Raw genomic sequence first — 21,641 nt, forward strand, 5'->3', positions numbered from 1 at the left:
TTCTAGCTCTGCACACTGTAGAAAAATCTAGAAATACAATTTTGTATATCGTAATAATATTAATAGTTGTCAGAAAGCTGGATAAAGTAGAGATAAATCTGTAAATTTGAAAACTATAAACATAAATTTAAATTTCTCAAAAAATAAATTAAAAAATTCTCAAAAGTCGCTACTTTTGGCCGATTTGTCTGTGGTCTCCGCTACCTCACTACGTCCCTCTAAAAGTCGCCACAGTTGGGAACACTGATGAGCAGACATCTAGGGTCTAAGTAAGGCGAAATGTAATCGCCAAAACGCGCTGTAGAAAGGCAGAAAAATTTAAAATTTAAAAATATAATTTCTTGTGAACAGCAGTTTGGGCCCCCTTCCAAGTGGGCCCTGTGCGGGTGCACCTGTTGCACCTGCCTAGTTACGGCTCTGAGTACATATATACATAAAAATGTAGATTATATATTTATTATGTGGAAAACATGTAACATTATTTGTCATATAGTAAACAGTATGCAGTATATGTATTATATATGTTTCAATATGAATACAATATATTATTTTTATAATAGGAATCATACAAATTTGCAACAAAAAATATTTAAGGGAGTAAAAACTATGAAATTTTAAATAAGAAAAATCATTTTATAACTATCATTTTTGGAAATATTAATTTTTCAAACGTCATTATGCTATAGCCTATTCTATTAGAAGAGTTAGTTCAATATTTAATTATTAATAATTATTGATTAATCTTCAGATGATACAGAATAATTATACTTTTAAGAGTCTTTGTCTTCTAATTTTTACAGAAAAGAAGAAATTCAAAGCAAACTTTCTATGATTTATATGACAGTGAATTTCAATATCCGATTATATTACATTATAATTTTATATTAATACAAAGTTAATAAAGCCCAGAATATACATTGTTGTATATTAGAATAACAATTTTCTAATTTACAAATATTATGACTTAGTATAAACAGAAAAAAAAATAAAAGTATAAAATATTAAAACGTTGATTAATAATAATGATGATTGAATCAATTATTGAATTTTTATTTCCATATCTTCTTTATAAGAATATAATCTTTTAATAATAAATAATTGTTATTTGACATATGTGCAAATATTACTCCAGATAAGTTTGCCCATGTCAAAAATTCTATTACAAAAGCTTTTTTCTAAATTTGTAAAAAAATAATAAAATTTTCAGAATAATGATCATATGTGTAAAATTAAAATACTTGTGTACAGTACATATAGTACATATAGATTTAAATACATATATAGTATATAATTATCCTGTAGCATTCAATTATATATACTATGTGTGTGTGTGTGTATATATATATATACACACACACACACACATAGTATACATAATGAATGCTACAGGATAAAGTATATAAGTGCATGTATATGTATATATATATAAATATACATACATATACATGCACAGTATACATTCCAGACTTTTATTAGTCTCAATTAATTTATAACATAAAATAAGAAATTCATAGTTTTAGTCAATCAATTTTAAACGTAGATTGTTTCATTGTATGATTTTTAATACATAATTTATATTAAACAAACTCTTGTTAAATTACTGTATAATAATTGTTAAATATGTTATAGAAAGATTTGAATAAGTTATGATAAGAATAAAATTCGAATATAATTAAAACTTAAAGTTAACCTGAAAGTTATAAAAAGCAACTTCCAGAAACAGAAAAAAATTGCATTTTCATAAAATTTAAATGTTTTTTTTTTAAACAAAATAATTGTGTATAAACTTTTAAAATTAATTTCAAATTATTTCTTTTAAAAAATATCATTAAACATTACACAATTAAATGTATATATTTAGTTAAACAACTACAAATTAATTAATAAAATCCCAAAGGATTAAATTATTTCATTCCTTTAAATTTTATTACAGTTTGTTAATTTGTTTCTTGTCATTACCATAATAAAATTAAAATATTTATTATAATTAAAGTTATAAACATATTGCAGTCATAGAAAATACTTATTTACTATTATTAGTCGTCTTTTTTTTTAAGAACAAAAAACAAAACACTGCAAACAAATATATAAATATACCATTTATAAATTACACTTTTATTATATATTAAAACGCCTTATATACTTTTACAACAGATTTTATCATTTTTATATTCATCTTCTTCCCACAGATGGAAAAAATTTACGTGACGTCAACATCGTAGACCACAAAATAGGCGTGTGTGACGTCATAGACTTTTAGCTGTGTTCGCTATCGGAACGGAAGGGAGTGTGGATTAAGTGCATGCGCCATGGAAAAGTCAAGTGACACTTCCTGTAACTTTCTGGACTTCAACAATAGAATGTCGAAGGTAAAGAAGGTATTGGACGATGCCAAAGAGCATAATAATCCCGAGATCGATCTGGTCGACAAAGGAATTAATTCGTTGGAAGAGATACCAGGACTCCGTGAGTACTCGCTGTAATAATATACCACTTACCAAATTAGGAATGTTGTTTTTTTCTTTTTTTCTTGGACCGGTTTAGCGCATGACGCCGAGCAGAGGTGTTGCTCCCCTTCGCACACATGCACCTGCTTATTTATGAACCCGCCAAGGTTCGAATCGAAGTGTTTTCACTTTGATCAATCATTTATTTCAATTGTTGTCGGCAAAGTTATCCGAATGAAATTGATTAAATTTTATTTACACGTGTTTTAAAAAGTAATTATTACGTAAACTGTAACTGCTGTTGTTTTCAGTACTTTGAGATGACTTGAATAATAATAATTTGAAGAAATTTCTGTTTCCAAATATAAATTTTAGTAATGTTAAATTGCAAAATATACTCTTACATATTAATTTTTATAAATATTTTTCTATTTAGTCAAAATATAAATGCAATAACTCTACAGCTTTATCAATTATTGAAAATATAAAAAATATAAAATTGTAAATAACACATCTAAATATTGTCTGTTTAATTAAATAAAATTATTATTATTATTAATTCTACTGAAATAATTTTAAAATGTTCTTAGTAGAGTTCTATAAATATGATGGTTTTAATCAGAATTAATGTTATAAATAAATAGGTTCTTATTTATTTATAACATACCTCTAAAAGTGATATTTAACAGTTTTTATTGGCCTAGAATTGAACTACATAGTGAAATTCTCACCTAATTACAATAGTTAGAGAAGTATGACAGTAAAAAAAAAACTGAAATATTTTTGTAATTAGTTTAAATAATTTAAAAAGCTAATATTGATTTTTTTCTTATTTAATGAAGATAATATTTAATTCAGACAATCAAAAATAAATTAATAAATGCCATTTTTAAATTTATTTCATAATTGAAGTTTGTCGTGTAAGTAATGTAATGATTAGAAATTAATTTCAGTATTATCTGAGTGAATATTTTATTTGGCATTAATTCATTATTATTTATAAATAGTAATTAGGTTTTAGATTTTATAATGTTTCTATTTTGAATCTGTCTTCAGAATAAACAAAGTTTTTTAATTCATTTAGTTTAAACTAAGTCTATATTTAAAGAAAAATTATCCATTATCTAAATATGAAGATAAAAATTTAATGTATTAAACATCTTTAACTTATTCATTTTTTTATTGTACAGTATAAAGGTAGATTAAAGTTTATAGTAAATAGAAATATACAAAATTAAAATAAAATTGACTCTAGTTAGAAATGATATTTTACTTGAAAAGTACTTAAAAACTTTTAAATTTAAATTGCTCAAATTTAAGTTTTTAAAACAATTGGTCAGTTTAAAATTTAAAAATATTCTAAACCATTTGAAAAGTATAAAAATAAAACATAGAAAGAGAAAAACAAATATAAGAGTTGCAAATTCTCTAGCAAGTGGTTGGAAGACTTTATTTAGATTAATAATGGCTTAATTATAATAACCTGGTCTAGAGATTTATGCTTTAATTTGTTATATTTTATGATATTTATTTTGATATTTTTTAAATGGCTCAGAATATAAAGTTTGAATTGTTCAAATTGTTATTTGAATTTAAATGATTGAAGAATTGTAATCTGATGATCATCATTAAGAGATTGAAAAAATTCATTTGTTTATTAAACATATTGCTGGAGTTTAGGCTGATTATTCATAACCAGTTCTTGAGTTTATTAAGATTCAAAGTATTGGGTTTACGTTAATGAAAATGATTAACTTTCTTTTATAGTTATATCTACTATGATTTTGTATATGTAAATTAATTCTTAATATTTCCCAATTAATTTACTATTGTAAAAGTGTAAATCAGTTACTTTTATATAAAGAGAGATTAATTAATAATCATGAATAAAATGAATCATTGAAGAAATATGTGAATTTATATTTCTTACTAACTTGTGTAAATTAATAAATTGAGTTGATTATTAATTCTAAACTAGTTTCTAACTCATATTTTAAAGATATGATTGAAATCAATCTGTTAATATTTTAAATCAAGATTTTTTAAAATAAACATTATTAAATATTTAATTTAATTGAAAATAAAGTACTGAAACTTTAGTCTTACTACTTGAAAGAAGTAGCATTTATGTCCAGAACTTTTAAGAATTAAGTTGTAAATAAAACTTTTTAAAAAGATCTTTAGCTGATTCATGTCTAAATGAACCAGAAACATTTACAACATATATGCATCAGTTTAGCAGCAAACTGTATTGATAATATTTAAAATTTTTGATAAATTTTTAGAATTAAATAAAGAAAAAATTACATTATACTTATATCTTGTTTTTTCTGAAAATTACATTTTTTAATATTTATCAATAATTCATTAAATGTTACCCCATAAAAACTTGCATAATTTTAACTAATTAGCTTTAATTAATTGACTTATTGAAAATGCATTAATGGAAGCTAATAAAAGAAATTTTTGTAAATAACTGCAGTGAAATCAATTAGTTACTTTTTTCTTTTTTTATGAAATATTACAGTTTTTCTACTTATTTACAGCTTGACTTATTAATATTTTTTGCTTCATTACACATGTAATGTGTCATTGTGTCAATACAAATTTGCTTTGCCTTTGACGTCACACTATCGGAACCTGTGACCGGCGCTCTGTGCGTATATGTTAAAATATCCTGACCAACGTTTTCGAGCATTCCAATCGCTCTTCTTCAGGTCAACTGAAAGAATTCCTTTCAGTTGACCTGAAGAAGAGCGATTGGAATGCTCGAAAACGTTGGTCAGGATATTTTAACATATACGCACAGAGCGCCGGTCACAGGTTCCAATAGTGTGACGTCATTTTCATCCCGGTGCTGTGGATAGAATAGTTTCTGCTTTGCCTTTATATTTATGTATTGATTATCTGTTAAATAAATATATTCAAAAACATATTCAATATTCAAATATATTCATTATTACTGAATATCAATAAAATTTTAAAATAACTAATTGAATCTTGCCAATTACAGCTATTAAATGTTTAGGTTAATGTTTATTTGTAATTTTTTTTCTTCGAATTAAAATGGCATATTATAATTAGAAGAAAAACCAAATTAGAAATTAATAATAAATGCATTTTCATGATTTTGTCAAATTAACAGCTTAATAGATTTTAAACTGGAAACTTAAAGCCTTTATCATTATGATAAGATTTTATTGTAAAATATTGTACTTTAGATACTACTAAATAAATTAAATATATATAATTATTTTAGGTATTTAAATGATATATTGCATTCTATTTCTTACTCAATAGACTTTTTAGAATAGTTATCATCAATAGGCTTTTTAAGATTGTGAAATCAAAATGTCCATTATATATCTATGTGGTAAGAGAGATAATAACATGGTCATGTAAACATGTTTATTTAGAAAACATTATCATATAAATCTAAAAACCATAAAAAAACAAATATAGAATTAGCATTGCTTGGACCAAAATGAGTAAAATGAACAATATTTGAACATAATATTGCTTTTTCAAAGATTTAAAACTATTCAAAATTATTATTATAAATTATATTACTATTTATTCACCATATTATAATCTGTATCGTAAATATTATATCAAAACTGCAATGTATGGTTTAGAAATTTGATAATTAAATCAACAATAAAACAAAAGTTCAAAGCATTTGGAATAGAATAGAATAGCTTTAGAATAAACAAAACATATTAAATTCAAATTCTGTATTAAATGTCCATAGTAGATTGGCATATTCTTGAACTTATCCACAAAATGCAAAACATATGATGCAGACACATTCAGTACATGCCATCTCATAGATTCACATTGCTAAATCAAATGGTAAATCTGAGGGCAACAGATTTTGTGGTAGTCCAAAAACCTGGCTGCAGTCTATGAAAGAAAAGCTGGTTTTCTCAATTATAGTATAGTAATAGAAATTATCAGAGATGACGGAAAATGGCGATCTTTCATTTGGAGATTTTACCAAGGACTCATTCTTGCTAATGAAACCTATCAAAAGATGGATTAACACTTAGAAATAGCTGAAATGATTAAATACCTTGTTATTTCAGTTATTACAGCTACTGCTTTTAGGATAAAGTTAACAATTTCTTTTAGCAGGCAGATAGAGCATTTAGCATATTATCAAAAATATGAATTTGTATTCCACCTAGGTCAAAATATTTTTTTTGTCTTGATCTTGATTTCTTTAGACAGACATATCAATATATAGTTTTTATACTAGAATTTATATTTTGTATTTTATTTCACTAAAAATTTCACCTATGGTAATCATTTTATAAACAAAAATATGGAAATGCCTTCTATATAATAATTAAACAATGAAATGAATAGAAAATACAGTTTATAGTCTTTTTGAACTGAAATTTTCAAATTGCAAACTTGTACATTTCCACTTGTCCATCTTTCTGCCTTTCATTCATCTCAATAATGGAATTAGATAAAATGAAAATCAAGACCATATATGGAAAGCTTTGAGGCTGGAGATCCTGATTAACTACAGTGGGTGATCGGTTAACGAACAAATCGGATAACGAACACTTTCGTGAAAGATTTTTATGATCGGACAACGAACACATGTTCGGATAACGAACACTTCACTGAACAAACACAAGAAGCGACGTAAAATAACGAATACCGATTGGTCTTCCTTTGTCTTCAGGCAACAATTCGAAACTTTTCGGAGCGCGGGAGACGTCGACATCGACGTTCTACCCAGTATATACTGATCGGATAGTATTCCCCCGAACTTTGAAACTCTCCCTTGTAATTCCAGCCTTTTATATTTCTGACAGAAACAATTCTTTTACGTTTTCTTCTGAAAATGCGGATTTATGCCGATATCTGCTATTAAAGATCTTTTGAAGAAGTGGGAGGATGTCAGAACAATGGTCTTAAAATGGCATCCAAACCAGGTTGAGGTTAATAAGCCTAGAGATCTCTACAATTACAATGCTATTAATTACTTCTGAAAAATCCTAAAGATGAGAGAAAAGCAATCGACATTGGACAGATTCTTTAACTCCCACAAACGGAAAAAACATGACTAATAAAAATGCAAGACTGTGTATATATGGATTTTTATTATTACATGTGAATAAACGTAGTAAGAAAGTATATATTTTTTATTTTTGGGGGAGTCTCCAGAACGAATTAATCAAATTCCCATAGACACCTATGGTAAATCAATAATCAGTTAACGAACAATTCGGATAGCAAACAAAGTCTTGGAACAGATTATGTTCATTAACTGATCACCCACTGTATATGAAATTTCCAGTCTGGACTAGAAGTTGCATGATTTTTTTAATTTCACTGAAAATAAGAGCATATTCTTATGTGAAAATCACTTGTTTTCACATTTTTGAAACACTTGTCCTGCTCCATTTATAAAAGCATACTTTGAGCAAGCTCTTATACATACCAGTTTGTTTTGGTTTTTAAGAGCACTATATTGCTTTGTCAGTGTACTGTAAATGTAATGTAAATGTATTGATACAATTTTTTCATGGGCCAAACCAGAGGCTGCCCTAGGAAGATTTTGAGGTGGTGCGAGATCTCATTGTGGTGTCACCCCTTAGAGACTAAATTGTACATAGAGATTACAGATACATTTTTCACATTATCATTCTTTATCAATGTTCAAACAAAATTTGTAAGTTAAGAAGTCATGGATTTGCTATTTCAGTTATTTTTTTCAATGTAATGACATTGAAAAAAATAACTGGTCATATTTGGTGAAAAATACCAATATCACCATTTTGAAATTCAATGTTTCTTTCATTAAGGCTTGTAAAATAATTTGTTGATAAAGTGATAATTTGTAGTAAAAATGATTGATTTTCATTAAGCATTTTGTTTTTAAATCTTACTTTCTATTTGGAGTTTAAGTATCAAATATGAGTAAAAATTTTTATTATTTTTTCATTATTTTGCAGTTCTTATATATTAAATTGTGTAGATTACATTTATGTATAATGTGATATCATAAAAATATTTTAATTTTTTCCATTATTTATTAATTACTTAAAAATTTTAATTTTTCAGTGTCTATGCAGAACATAACTAGGCTGACTTTGACTCATAATAAAATTCTTGGTAAGTGAATAAATGTATTGTATTGTATTTTATTTTATGCTATAGATTTTGTAATTTAAAGTTGTTTGTACAAATTAAAATTATTAATCATCTGTAACATTAATTACATATTGAAATTTTAATTAATTGTCTGAGATTACTTATTAGATACGTATAAATCAATAAATTAAGAGTATAATGTGGAATAAACAGACTGACTAAACTGTAGTTTTCATTATGGTATTTAGATATCAAAAATCACATAAATTATTTTCCAAATATTTTTTATTTTTTAAAAATTTTTTATGAATAGAAAGACTTGGTATTGAAATGCATTAACACTTTCCATTGATTGTAAAATACTAATGCTCTTTCAGTCTAAAAAAATGCATGTCTAGTGCTTTCCAAAAAGAAACAGGAAAGCACTAGACACTTGTCCAATGCAATTAATGTCTCTTAATATTTTCAATAAATCTATTTTTATGTATTTAAAATACTCTGAGACAGTTTAGGTTTGTTTTTTAGTTTCTTTTATTTTCAGATTGTTTGAAAAATGTTTAAAATTTCAGTTGTTTTGCTTTTAAATTATTTTTTTTTTAAAAGATTTAAAACAATAGAAGAGAACATTATTGTTTTGTAATTGAAATCATGTTACTGAAATGTATTTTATAAAAATAGTAGGAAAATAAAGATATATTATTCAAGCAATCTTTATTATTTAGCAAAATATTTACAATAATATACTGAATAGTTAATGATTCAAAATTAATCCATAGGAATAAATTAATTTGAAAAGTAAATAATAATACCAAATTTTGGAGTACAGGTAGCCCTCGGTTTACGCCGGCTCAATTTATGCTGATTCACGATAATGCCACTGCGCAAGTTGCCATTTCGCGGTGTAATTCCCCAATTTTCCCTATGCTAGACTGATTTTCATTTCAGTGTTGACGTATTTACTGAGCTGCAACATTGTATATTCGTTAAAGTAAAGATTTTTATTGAATATATTTATTTTTTTCTGTTTAATATTATTGGGTATGTATACATTTGCATTAAATTAATATTAAAATACTAAACTAAGGTAACCATGAGTCAAGATATTAAACTTAATAGTCCAATAAATGGCGTCTGAATCCATAGTGCCAATGAATGTATCCCGTATTCAGGAAAACACCTTACGACACAGTAGCACTTCTGGTGATCACAAACTATCGTTAGTGAGACAAATCTATTTCTCGTTGGCCAGACAATACTTTTTTATTAGCCAGACAATATCTACTTCTTGTCAGTCAGACAATATCTATCTCTTCTTAGCCACCTTCAATTTTCCTGTTCAAACTGACCTTATATATGCACTATGGCAACCAGTGGTGTCTCCACTTGTCTGTAGTTCTATATCGGGTTAACGTATCCTTTCAACTATGGAAAGTTTGATGGATGAACTTTGTGAGTAAGACAATGATTGGGAGCGAAGTGCAAATGTAAAAAGGAGCATCATATTTAACCATATTCCAAAATTCTCAATGAAAGAAAACAAAAATGTAAACAATTAAAGATGGATCCTTTTTTCTGAAAAATATACAAGATCTGAAACTAAAATTTTTTTATAAAAACATTTCACTTTATTTTATGATAAAATACATTTAAAAAATTAAATTTACATGTATTTTGTATTATATTGTATTAATAAACAAAATTATTTGCTTATTTTTCACTTATGTAGAACCTAACCCTATANCACTGAAAATAAGAGCATATTCTTATGTGAAAATCACTTGTTTTCACATTTTTGAAACACTTGTCCTGCTCCATTTATAAAAGCATACTTTGAGCAAGCTCTTATACATACCAGTTTGTTTTGGTTTTTAAGAGCACTATATTGCTTTGTCAGTGTACTGTAAATGTAATGTAAATGTATTGATACAATATTTATTCAATGACTTCTCTGTGGTAACCATTATTATTATAAAATTAAAAAGCCAAAAACAAAAATAATAATAATTTTTCTAATAAATGTGGATTTTAAAATAGTGTTAACTATTTTGTAGAATAGTGTTAACTATTTTGTAGAATATAGTGCCGATTTTGCCCCATATATAAGAGCATGTTCTTATATGTGCAGAAATATAATATTTTTATGTAGAAAATAATATAAGGAACAAATTATTTTTCATGCTAATGTGATTCAAAATTTTCATTTTGGCTTCTTACAAGAATTTTATAGAATATTGTTATTTATACCATTTTAAACATTTTGAAATTTCAGAAATAGCAATAATGATTAAAAAACTTATCTTAAAAGAAAGAAACTATAATTTTATTTAAGATGTACCATTGAAATTAACTAATGTGTGAGCCCGAGGGTTTACAGGGTGTAAATTTTTGAGTTTAATATACTTTTACATTAGAGGATAAAAAAAATAATTTATCGCAAGTTATAACGGAAATAGAGAGGATGTCAAATTTTACACATCCACACGGTAGGAAGGAAGAAAGACAAGTCATCATCCGTTTGTTAATTAGTCAACATGCACCTGCTAATTATACAACAATCATATAAAAACGATCGTCATGGGAAGTTCAGTGCGATCGTCCCTCCGCGCGATCATCTGGAAGGTCTGAGTACAGTGTCTCCCGTCCCAGTCCTATCTGAGGAGAAGCCAGTAGAAGACATAAGCCTGTGACAGCCAGCCAGCTTCCATAGTCCAGAATGATTGTTGCAAATCATCATCCAACATAAGGTATACCTGACCGCCAATATAACTCTCTCACTCTAGAGCCTTTGTAAACTCTCTCCTATAGCATAGTGACTAGTTAGATTGTCATTATAGATAGATTTGTGTTATCTACATTTAAGCACTAAGTCAGTGACTTCCTTATGTATACTCCTGTAAATTAACTTTAGTTATAGAATAAACGTTTATTTTGTTATTTGTTAAACCTGTCTCCTGTCTATCCGAGGAAACCTGACGACTTACTGATGCACTCCCCACTCGTTTTGCCCTCCTAGCCATCCAAACAACTCCGAGATCGGGCTTCACCAGCCTGTGCAGATTAAGTGGTCAGTGCCAGATTAACCCCTGACCTACTGCTTATCTCACAAATGATTTCAAATAATTGATAAGTTATGCATATTAAAAAACGAAAGATGTAGAAAGTTCTTGTATATTGGACATAAGTCAGATAAAAGTTTTTTATTACTTAATTTTAGCATCATTATCATCATTATACATAGAACTTAATTTAAACAAAAAATTTAATCTCAAGCTGGGTTTTTATTTAAACCATTGAACAATTCATTTATTATAGTTTATTTTCTCAGAAAAACTACATGATAGAATCATCAAAAGAAATGATTGAGTAATTAATGTTGAAGTCACAAAATTGATTGATTATATGATATCATAAAAGTATCTTAGTTTTCTTTATATTACTTAAAATAATTTCTAATACAGTAGTTAGAATCTAAAGAAATAAGAAATTACTGTCTTATGTATTTTCAATTTATTATGTATAAATAACTGCAATTTATTAATTTTCAAAACTTTAATAGTAAATTTACAATTTTGAAGTTTGAAAATATATAATTGCATCATATTTGCATATAATCTTACAATTTATAAGAAAGTAGACTTTCTCCTAGTTGTATCAGAAATAAGTTTCATATTTCTTTTTAACATTTGTAATTTTAGATCAATTGAAAGAGTGCATTTTTGTTCTTAAGCATAATGAGATATGACAAAGATGAATAGAAAAGAATAGGAATTGCTAAAAACTCTATTTTATATCGATCTGCAATTTAAAAATAAATTATGCTTTTGTATTGTAATTTGTGAAAATAAAGGCATTATGCATCTTGCTATCTCATCGAATAAGATTTATTTGTGGATATAACATATTCTTGTTCTTAAGATATTTTTTATAATGAATGTTCTGTACATGTCCTTATGTTTTGAACATGGGCAATGACAATGGCTACACCAAAGTAGATTGCTACTCTGATGCAAGAAATTTTTTCCAGTCTGAAATATCTAACATTTTTATCAGATTTTATTACTTTTATTTTTAAATAGTAGACATATATTAAATTAAAACAATAAAATCAAATAATATATACCCTCTTTTGTTTGTAATAATATACATAAAATTTAATTTAGAATAAAATTATGTATATATTTATTCTGTTCTCTGTGTATTAGTACTTGCTTTCATTTCCCATCTATGTTTTAACAGATCNTATTCCATCAAGCATAGCCAATTTTGTCAATCTTGAAGTTTTGAATTTGTTCAATAATCATATTGAGGTAAGCTTTCCTAATCCATTATAAAATCTGTTAAAAATAATAAACAAACACCTTCTCAGTGAAAATATTTCAGTCTAATTTATGTACTAAAAACATTAATCTCAATCTTTTCACTGTATAAAGGTGTATATTTGGGCAAGCTTTTGTTTAAATCTGTAATTTAAAAAATCATATAATAATCACTGATTAAATCTTAAATATTTAAATTGAGTTTTTTTTTTGTTTAGTAGAATTAAAATGCCAAATGATATTTATATTACATATGTATGTGTATAGAAATATAATAGATTAATGGAGAAAAATCAATTTGTATTAGATGAAAACTGAATTTAGAACTTCCTACTTCAGTTGAAAAGTACTAATCAGTTTTTGCTAGAAATACAATCTACATTTGTGTCAGAAATCATTCTTTTCATGAAGATAAAATTTGTGTAATGAAATGTAGAGACATATTAAAAGTTAAAAATAGTATATACAGTAGGTGATTGGTTAACGAACATAATCCATTCCAAGACTTTGTTTGCTATCCGAATTGTTTGTTAACCAATTATCAATTTACCATAGGTTTTTATGGGAATTTAATTCATTCTGGAAACTCCAAAAAATAAAAAAATATATACTTTCTTACTATATTTATTTATATGTAATAATAAAACACATATATACACAGTCTTGCATTTTTATCAGTCATGTTTTTTCTGTTTGTGGGGGTTAAAGAACCTGTCTAATGCCAATTGCTTTTCTTTTTTCTTCAGGATTTTTCAGAAGTAATTAATAACATTGTAATTGTAGAGATTTCTGAGCCCATTCACCTCAACCTGGTTTGGATGCCATTCTAAGACTGTTGTTCTGACATCATCCCACTTCTTCAAAAGATCTTTAATAGCAGATATCAGCATTAATCCTCTTTTTCAGAAGAAAACTTATCTCACCAAGTTTCTTGGTGTACTTTATTCAAGAGTTCTTGGCATTCTTCTGTCATCTGATCAGTTTCAAGTTCCATTATGGGCTCTTCAATGTTCTTTATTTCTCAGGTGTGGTTTTTTTTTCTCTAGCTAATTGAGTCTTCTTGATTATACTGTATCTATCTTAGTTAAGATTAAACTGTAGCCTACTGTAGACCTGTTCAAGCCATACTGCCCAACAACATCAGACATCTTCTGCCCACTCTCTCTCTACCTTTGCTATTATACTCTCATCTTTTGAAAATAAAAACCAATGCAAAACTTAATGAGTGCCCACCTGACAGTCTTGTGAATACTATAAAAAATTTGTCTGTCAGAAAAGTAAAAGTCTGGAATTACAAAGGAGAGTTTCAAAGTTTGGAGGAATTCTATCCGATCAGTATATACCAGGTTGAGCGTCGATGTCAACATCTTCCGCGCTCCGAAAAGTTTCGAACTGTTGCCTGAAGACAAGGGAAGACCAATTGTTAGTTGTTATTTTATGTCACTTCTTGTATTTGTTCTGTGGTGTGTTTGTTGTCCAAACATAAAAATTTTTCACAGAAGTGTTCATTATCTGATTTGTTCATAGTCCAAACTGTTCGTTAACCAATCACCCACTGTATAAAAATTATATATATATACTTCATACCTGTATTCTAAAAATTTTGGTAATAATAAATTACATAGACACATAAGCCAAAAAAAAGTATATTATTATGCTGGTTTTGCCATTCCTACTCTTTATAACATTAATTATATTTGACTTCACAATTTCTTTAATCTTCAATTTGTAAATAAAGAACTTGGCAAGATAGTCCACCACACCTAGTTCTTCTGGTGTGGAAATGTTTAATATTTTTAAATCACTTACTTTTTCAATCTGAATTACAATCTGAAAAGATTAAACTATTACATCATTTCCTCTTCTGTAAGATTTTTGCCTCTGTTCATTCTGTTGAAGATCTTTACTTTGATTTCAATAATTTTAAAGCAATTTGAAAAACAATTATGTATAACTGATAATTTATTTTTAATGCAATTTTAAAATGTTATTAGATTTTATCATTGGGCTTACTTTTGTGATATTTTTTTCTTTATGTATTTTTACATAAAGGAAAAAATTTCTTTTTAATAATCATTGTAATTTTTACCTTGCAACTTTATTATTGTAGTTGTCAAAGTTTTGCCATATTATTGTAACTTTTAGCATCTTTACTCTTTTATATCAGAATTCTTACTTGTCATTCCCTTAGAAGCAGTCACTATTGCCATATGGCATTGCCAATGTAATTTCATGATAAGGAATATATAGAGTAAATGATAAACCTGTTGTTATATAGTTCAAATATTCAAATCAATTTTTCACTATGCAAATTAAATAGTTTATTTAGTCAATTTGTTAAATGTTTGTCTACGAGGACTAAGCTTATTAATAGGACATATTGCACTAATGTTTTGGTTTTTGCAACAGAAGAAAAAACTTATTTAGTGGTACAAACAATCTTTATTTTTACCTTGTATTATACAGGTATAATAAAGATTGTTTGTTCCTCTGAATAAGTTTTTTTTCCTCTGTTGCAAAAACCAAAACACCAGTTCAATATGTCCTATTAATAAGCTTAGTTCTCATAGACAAACATTTAACAAATTATAGAAAATAAGGACATAGAGGCATATGAATTAATAAGTCTATTTATTCAGTATGGAATAAGCCTTATTTTTTGTCAAAAAATATGTTCACAAAGTAAGTTTTAATTCATTCTAGACTGCATACTATTAATAACAAACAAAACTTACTAATACACCTTATCTTGCAGCCGAAGTTTATTACCTCAAACGTTTTCAGTCATGTTAAATGACTTTCTCAAGAAAAAAAAGCAAATAAAAGATAAAAACTGTAAAAATCAAATGCTTAATACAAACGGACAAGCTTTTGGATGTTTTTGAACTAGCCTATAATCCGTTGCAATTAATGACGTCAGTTTTAACCTTGCAACGGAAGTATAAACAATCCTAAAGATTATATAAATATCTAAAAATCATAAGTACAGAGAGTTACCACCTCCGATCATCACGCATAAATACATAGCTTAGAATATAAGGATGCATAGTATCTGCTTCCTTCGATTATTAAGGCTTTATATTAAGCTTGAGGACCATGCTGCCGATATTTTTGTCGATTTTCGAAAGTTGATTGCCAGGCCTTTATGGTTTGCTTTACAAATTTGCCAGGCTTCCGCATAATGCCGGTGTTTACGGTATCGAACTACCTGCAGTAGTCTTGCTTGGTCTCATTCGGCTTTGACGTCTTGCAGGTCTGCTAAAACGTATGTGGCCAGCGCAGTGCACAGTTGTTCCTTTCTTATATTTCCTTGGTGTTCTGCTAACCTGTCCTTGATACATCTTCCTGTGGCTCCTATATGCCTTAATTTACTACGTCGCTATGAGTCTGTAACTGGGATTTTATAGACACCGTGCACATACGTTTTAGCGGACCCGCAAAACGTCAAAGTCGAATGGGACCAAGCAAGACTACTGCAGATAGTTCAAGACCATAAACACCGGCATTATGTGGAAGCCTGGCAGATTTGTAAAGCAAACCATAAAGGCCTGGCAATCAACTTTCGAGAATCGACAAAAATATCGGCAGCATGGTCCTCAAACTTAATATAAAGCCTTAATAATCAAAGGAAGCAGATACTATGCATCCTTATATTCTAAGCTATGTATTTATGCACGATGATCAGAGGTGGTAACTCTCTGTACTTATGATTTTTAGATATTTATATAATCTTTAGGATTGTTTATACTTCCGTTGCAAGGTTAAAACTGACGTCATTAATTGCAACGGATTATAGGCTAGTTCAAAAACATCCAAAAGCTTGTTCGTTTGTACTAAGCATTTGATTTTTACAGTTTTTATCTTTTATTTGTTTTTTTCTTGAGAAAGGTCATTTAACATGACCGGAAACATTTGAAGTAATAAACTTCGGCTGCAAGATAAGGTGTATTAGTAAGTTTTGTTTGTTATTAAAAGTAAGTTTTATCTAAATATTTTATCTGATTCAATAAATTCAAAGTATTATCTAAAACCATATATCAAGATACTTGAATATCCAAGAATTGTTTCTAGATTATGAAAACAATTTCAGAAGACTAATGAACTGTCAAGAAACTTTATGCAAATTTATCAAAGATAATTACTACAGTTTATGACAATCATTATTTTGTCTTTAACAATGACATTTTGAAATTAGCTTCACAAGACCATTTTCACCTTCTTGTTAGCCTCTGGAATTAACTGTTTTGATGTTTAAGGATATCTGTTCAAGCAAGACAACTCATATTTTGTTCCTTCAATCTTTCACAGGACACCTCATTTAAATCGGTGAAAACATCACAAATCCTTAAACTTATATTTTTGGCCAAAAAGAACATTGGAAAAATTTGGCCAGTGTTCTTTTTGTAGATTATTCAAGACTCAATTTACGTACTGTATTTTGTTATATTTTAATTTGAAGAGAATAAGAGATACATAATTATCACTAACATCAGCCAGACTTTTTATGGTGGTGATATATTGGTCTGGAGTGACATCATATTGAACTGTTAAGGATCTTATCCTTATAGTGCTAAAGTCAGGATGCAGTTAAGCCACAATTTCATTTTTGGTACTCCACCTGCCATTCTAGCCATTCTACCAAAATTAGAACTAAAGTAATGAAACATAGAAATTAATACTTTCAAATGGAAAAGTTATAAATAAGTTCTAATCCAGAAAGAGAATTTTTTCATTAATCAAATCTTGATACAACCTATTGCCATTTAACCTTGTGTAAAAAGATGGCATTCATAGAAATGCCATCTTTTTTACATTATTAATGAATAATGTAAAACTTTTTTTTTCTTTTGCTTTCTGAAATATTTTCTGGATCTTTTAGAAGCAGTAGTAATACTAATTAAGAAACATTACTTTTATTTTAAGAAGAGTCTTGAAAAATAGGTGTTTTTTCTTTCTTTCTTTTAATTATTAATTTCAGTAAAAATATTTCAAAATTTTCTTTTTTTTTTTTAGTTATTTTAATTTATTGTTAGTATTTTAATTTCTGATTAAATCTTTCAAATTATTGCAGGAATTGCCAACATCAATTTCTTCTTTACCAAAATTAAAAATTTTAAATCTTGGGTATGTAAATATTTAAAAAAGTAAATTAATATATTCAATTTAATTATATTATTTAGTAATAAATATACAGAATTTAACTAAACAGATAACCATTTGTATTTTTTTTCCTCTATCTTAATAAAATTCAATTAATTCAAATATATGAAAGTAGTTTATTATTGAAAAAATATTCAATACAAATTATTATTTCATTAATTACAAATTGAATAAAAAATATATTTATTGCTAATCTAATTTTATATTATTGTGAGTGTAGCTGGGTTTTTAATGCTTTTACTGTTGTTTATTATTTTAAAAATATTCAATAGTTGGTTAAAATATTGTAGTTTCTGTAAAATACAGAAAATATAGAGTTAAATATAAATTAGAAACTAAGTCTGTTATGAAAATATTTAATATTAATATATACAAATTAATTTTAGAAAAGTAATTACATACATAAATGGTTTAGATTATCATTCATGTGTTATTATGTATACAGTCATTGTCAAAAATTACAAAAAAAAAATTTTAAAAACAACATTTCAAATGTTAAATTATTGTCTAAACTTGCACTCAGATTTAAATAAGAAATTGAATTAAATATTAAAAAGTTTTTAGTATGCTAACAAATGTATAAAACCCTACATCTTGCAAAATGTTTCCAAGATGTAGTTTTTTATACAGGCAAAAATTTGCCAATAGTTATACTTATTCTTGGTAACTATTTAAAAGTATAAAAACCTATAGTTAATTGTAATCACTTTGGAATATGCCTGCATTGAGAGATAACGTTAAGTAGTTAAATAAGACTAAACTTAATGGAAATTCTGATTTTATTGAAAGACATAGACAAACATCATGAAGTTGTTTGTTACTGAAGGAAAATTGATCATTCAATAAAAAAATAGCACATGTACTATATGTATATATGGAAGGTCTTTATACCATTATCATAAATCTTTACAATTTCCTTGGTAATGTCTGTATATCCTTACAAACCTTTAGAGGGAAGAGTTTTGAGCACATGGACCCTTCACTTCAGGATTGAAATGGTAGACATAAGTTCTTTTTCTATTGAGAAGTCATTGTGTTTGTATGTATATACATGAGCTTCCTTACAAAAATGTCACAAAGGATTGGAGGATCATAAATTTTTGTGTCTGACATGGAGTGCACATGGACTCTTTATACAACTAGCCTGGTAATAAACTTCGGCTGCAAGATAAGGTGTATTAGTAAGTTTTTTGATATTATAGTATGCAGTCTCGAACGATTTGAAAATAATTATAGTTGTGTAGAATGTATACTCGGCCTGTAATCTACCCGCAGCTCTCCTACTGAGCAAAAGTGATTCTAGACAGAAAATTCTCTCTATAATCTCTAATTTCATCAGTATAATAAGTTCTATTACTGTAATAGACTAAAGTCACAAGAGACTAGTATTTTAAATTTTAGAAAAATAAATAAATTTTATTCATTTAAATTATGATTATCCAAAATATCCAGTTATTCTGATGTTATAGTTCAATTTTGCTTGTGGATAAATTTTTGATTTTGTATTCCTAAACTCTATCTAAATTCTTTCTATGTTGTTTTGATTTAAAGGCGGCAAAGTGCTGCTGTAATCATTGCTAAAGTTAACAACGGATGGAAAGGATCGTTGTTGTTAGACGATTCTCTTTCCTCTTCCTGTTCTTCGATCTTTCTTTTCTTGCATTCCGGTTGGCAATTTGCTTCGTCTTTAGCACCTCTCTTTCTGTTAATCGTTTCAATATTTGTCTCAGTTCTTTCTTCCAAATTATAAGGGAAAGTTTGACAGGTGCAATGACATCTACAAACATTTTCAGATCTTACGAACGAATTTAGAAGCGACTTTTCTCTTTTATATCTTTCCCNTTTGTGTGTTTTAGCTGACTATATATATATATAAAACTATACATTTTAAAAAAATCAATTAAAAGATTTTTTTTTTAACAATCTTTGTGTATTTCTAAAATACTAATTTTAACAATAACTTAAGTTTATTTATTTATTTATTAAATATTTACAGTTCTTGTCAATAAATTAAAAGGAGAAGAATTTATCTTACAATAATTTAGAGATTTCAAAAACTTACTTTAATTTATAATTGATTAGAATCATCATTAAAATAAGTAACAGATACATTTAAAATAATTTTATCTGTTTCAGTTTGTTTTTCGCAGAAACTTTGTAGTACTAATTTTAATATCTTATATGCCACTAAAAATTTTAATATGAAGCAATTTAATATGAATTTATATTTAGTAGATAAAATATACAACATTGAAAATAACTATATATATTTACTGAATTTTTTTTACTATTTATTTATAACAGTATGAATCGCCTGCTTACACTTCCTAGAGGATTTGGTGCCTTTCCACAATTGGAAGTATTAGATTTGACTTATAATAATTTAAATGAAAAGAGTCTTCCTGCAAATTTTTTTATGTTAGGTAATATTTTAAAATTTTATAAGACACTTCCTTATAATATCTTAAATTTTAGTTTTCAAAACAGTAATATAACAAATTTATATTATTCAATCACATTTAAAAACAAACCATTATTAAAAGAACCAGTTTTAAATTCTATTGAAACTTTTTGGGAAGTCCTTTTCTCCCATCTTTAATGACTCATACAAATTATCTTCAGAATGGAATGAGTTTTGTGAACAATATATTTAACAATAAATTTTGACAATAGCTTACACTGTTAATTTTAATGTTAAGATATTTTTGCATTATATTTCTCAATTTAAACTTTTTATTCTATAAAAAACTTTCTTAAAAATTCACCTTGTATCAATATGGAAATTTCTGCATCTCTATTATTATTTAAACACATGTTATAAAAATTGTAAAACTGCTTTCCAAATTTTATATATACAGTAGAACCTCGATTATCCGGACTAATTGGGGATGAAGGTAGTCCGGATAAGGAAAAATCCGGATAATCGAAATAAATACTTTAATTTGTCTTTTAATGATAATACAACACGTTTTCTTTTCGATGACATGTTGGTAATATTAAAAGTGAATACTGTATTTAAATCGTGATCTAATTTTCAAGAAACAAACGTTCGTATTGAATTTGGACTACTACTGACCAACGCTGACAAACTACCTATTGTTTAAAAGGCCCTCTGGTGGCGCAAGAAGACAGATTTTATAAAATAAAAAGCAGTTGAAACTGCATTTTTATGAATAAAAATTTGACAAACTATTTATCGTTTTATGACGAGTAAAATTTTTTCGTCGCGTTTGTGGCTTTTAAGTAATGCGTAAACCTTCGAGGCGCGAGGCCTTTCGAACCGCGAGGCATAGGCGGTGGCCCACGTCGTCCATGCCTTACGTTACCCTTGGTCATAGAAATGATGTAATTTGAATATAAATTATTTATAAATACGTATGTCGAGTTATATTTTTATTACTACGTAAAATATATTTAAGAATTTACGACCACTGTGCTGGGTGAGACGTTGTTGAAACAAAAAAAGTTATGCATTCCATCATGTACACAAACAGTGTCATAATTCGCCAAGTGCAAATCAGCAAATTCCTAAAATTTTTGTTTATTTTGAACAATCCGGATAATCGAAAATCCGGATAATGGAGGTCCGGATAATGGAGGTTCTACT

General features: G+C 27.1%; 1 protein-coding gene across 1 annotated transcript in view; it reads left to right on the forward strand.

Moving 5' to 3' along the window:
• The first annotated feature begins 2,229 nt into the window (after nt 1-2,229).
• The window catches only part of LOC111640220 (ras suppressor protein 1-like), a 41,439-nt gene continuing 22,027 nt past the window's right edge, over nt 2,230-21,641 (forward strand). The window contains exons 1-5 of the mRNA XM_023386221.1: nt 2,230-2,466; nt 8,529-8,580; nt 12,799-12,865; nt 17,946-17,998; nt 20,339-20,457. Coding sequence (XP_023241989.1) covers nt 2,310-2,466; nt 8,529-8,580; nt 12,799-12,865; nt 17,946-17,998; nt 20,339-20,457 — 448 coding nt within the window. The 5' untranslated portion in view covers nt 2,230-2,309. The remainder of the gene's footprint in view (nt 2,467-8,528; nt 8,581-12,798; nt 12,866-17,945; nt 17,999-20,338; nt 20,458-21,641) is intronic.

Source organism: Centruroides sculpturatus, unplaced genomic scaffold (assembly GCF_000671375.1).
Source record: "Centruroides sculpturatus isolate CEXI.00-Female unplaced genomic scaffold, Cexi_2.0 scaffold1285, whole genome shotgun sequence".
In the NCBI taxonomy this organism is placed as follows: domain Eukaryota; kingdom Metazoa; phylum Arthropoda; class Arachnida; order Scorpiones; family Buthidae; genus Centruroides; species Centruroides sculpturatus.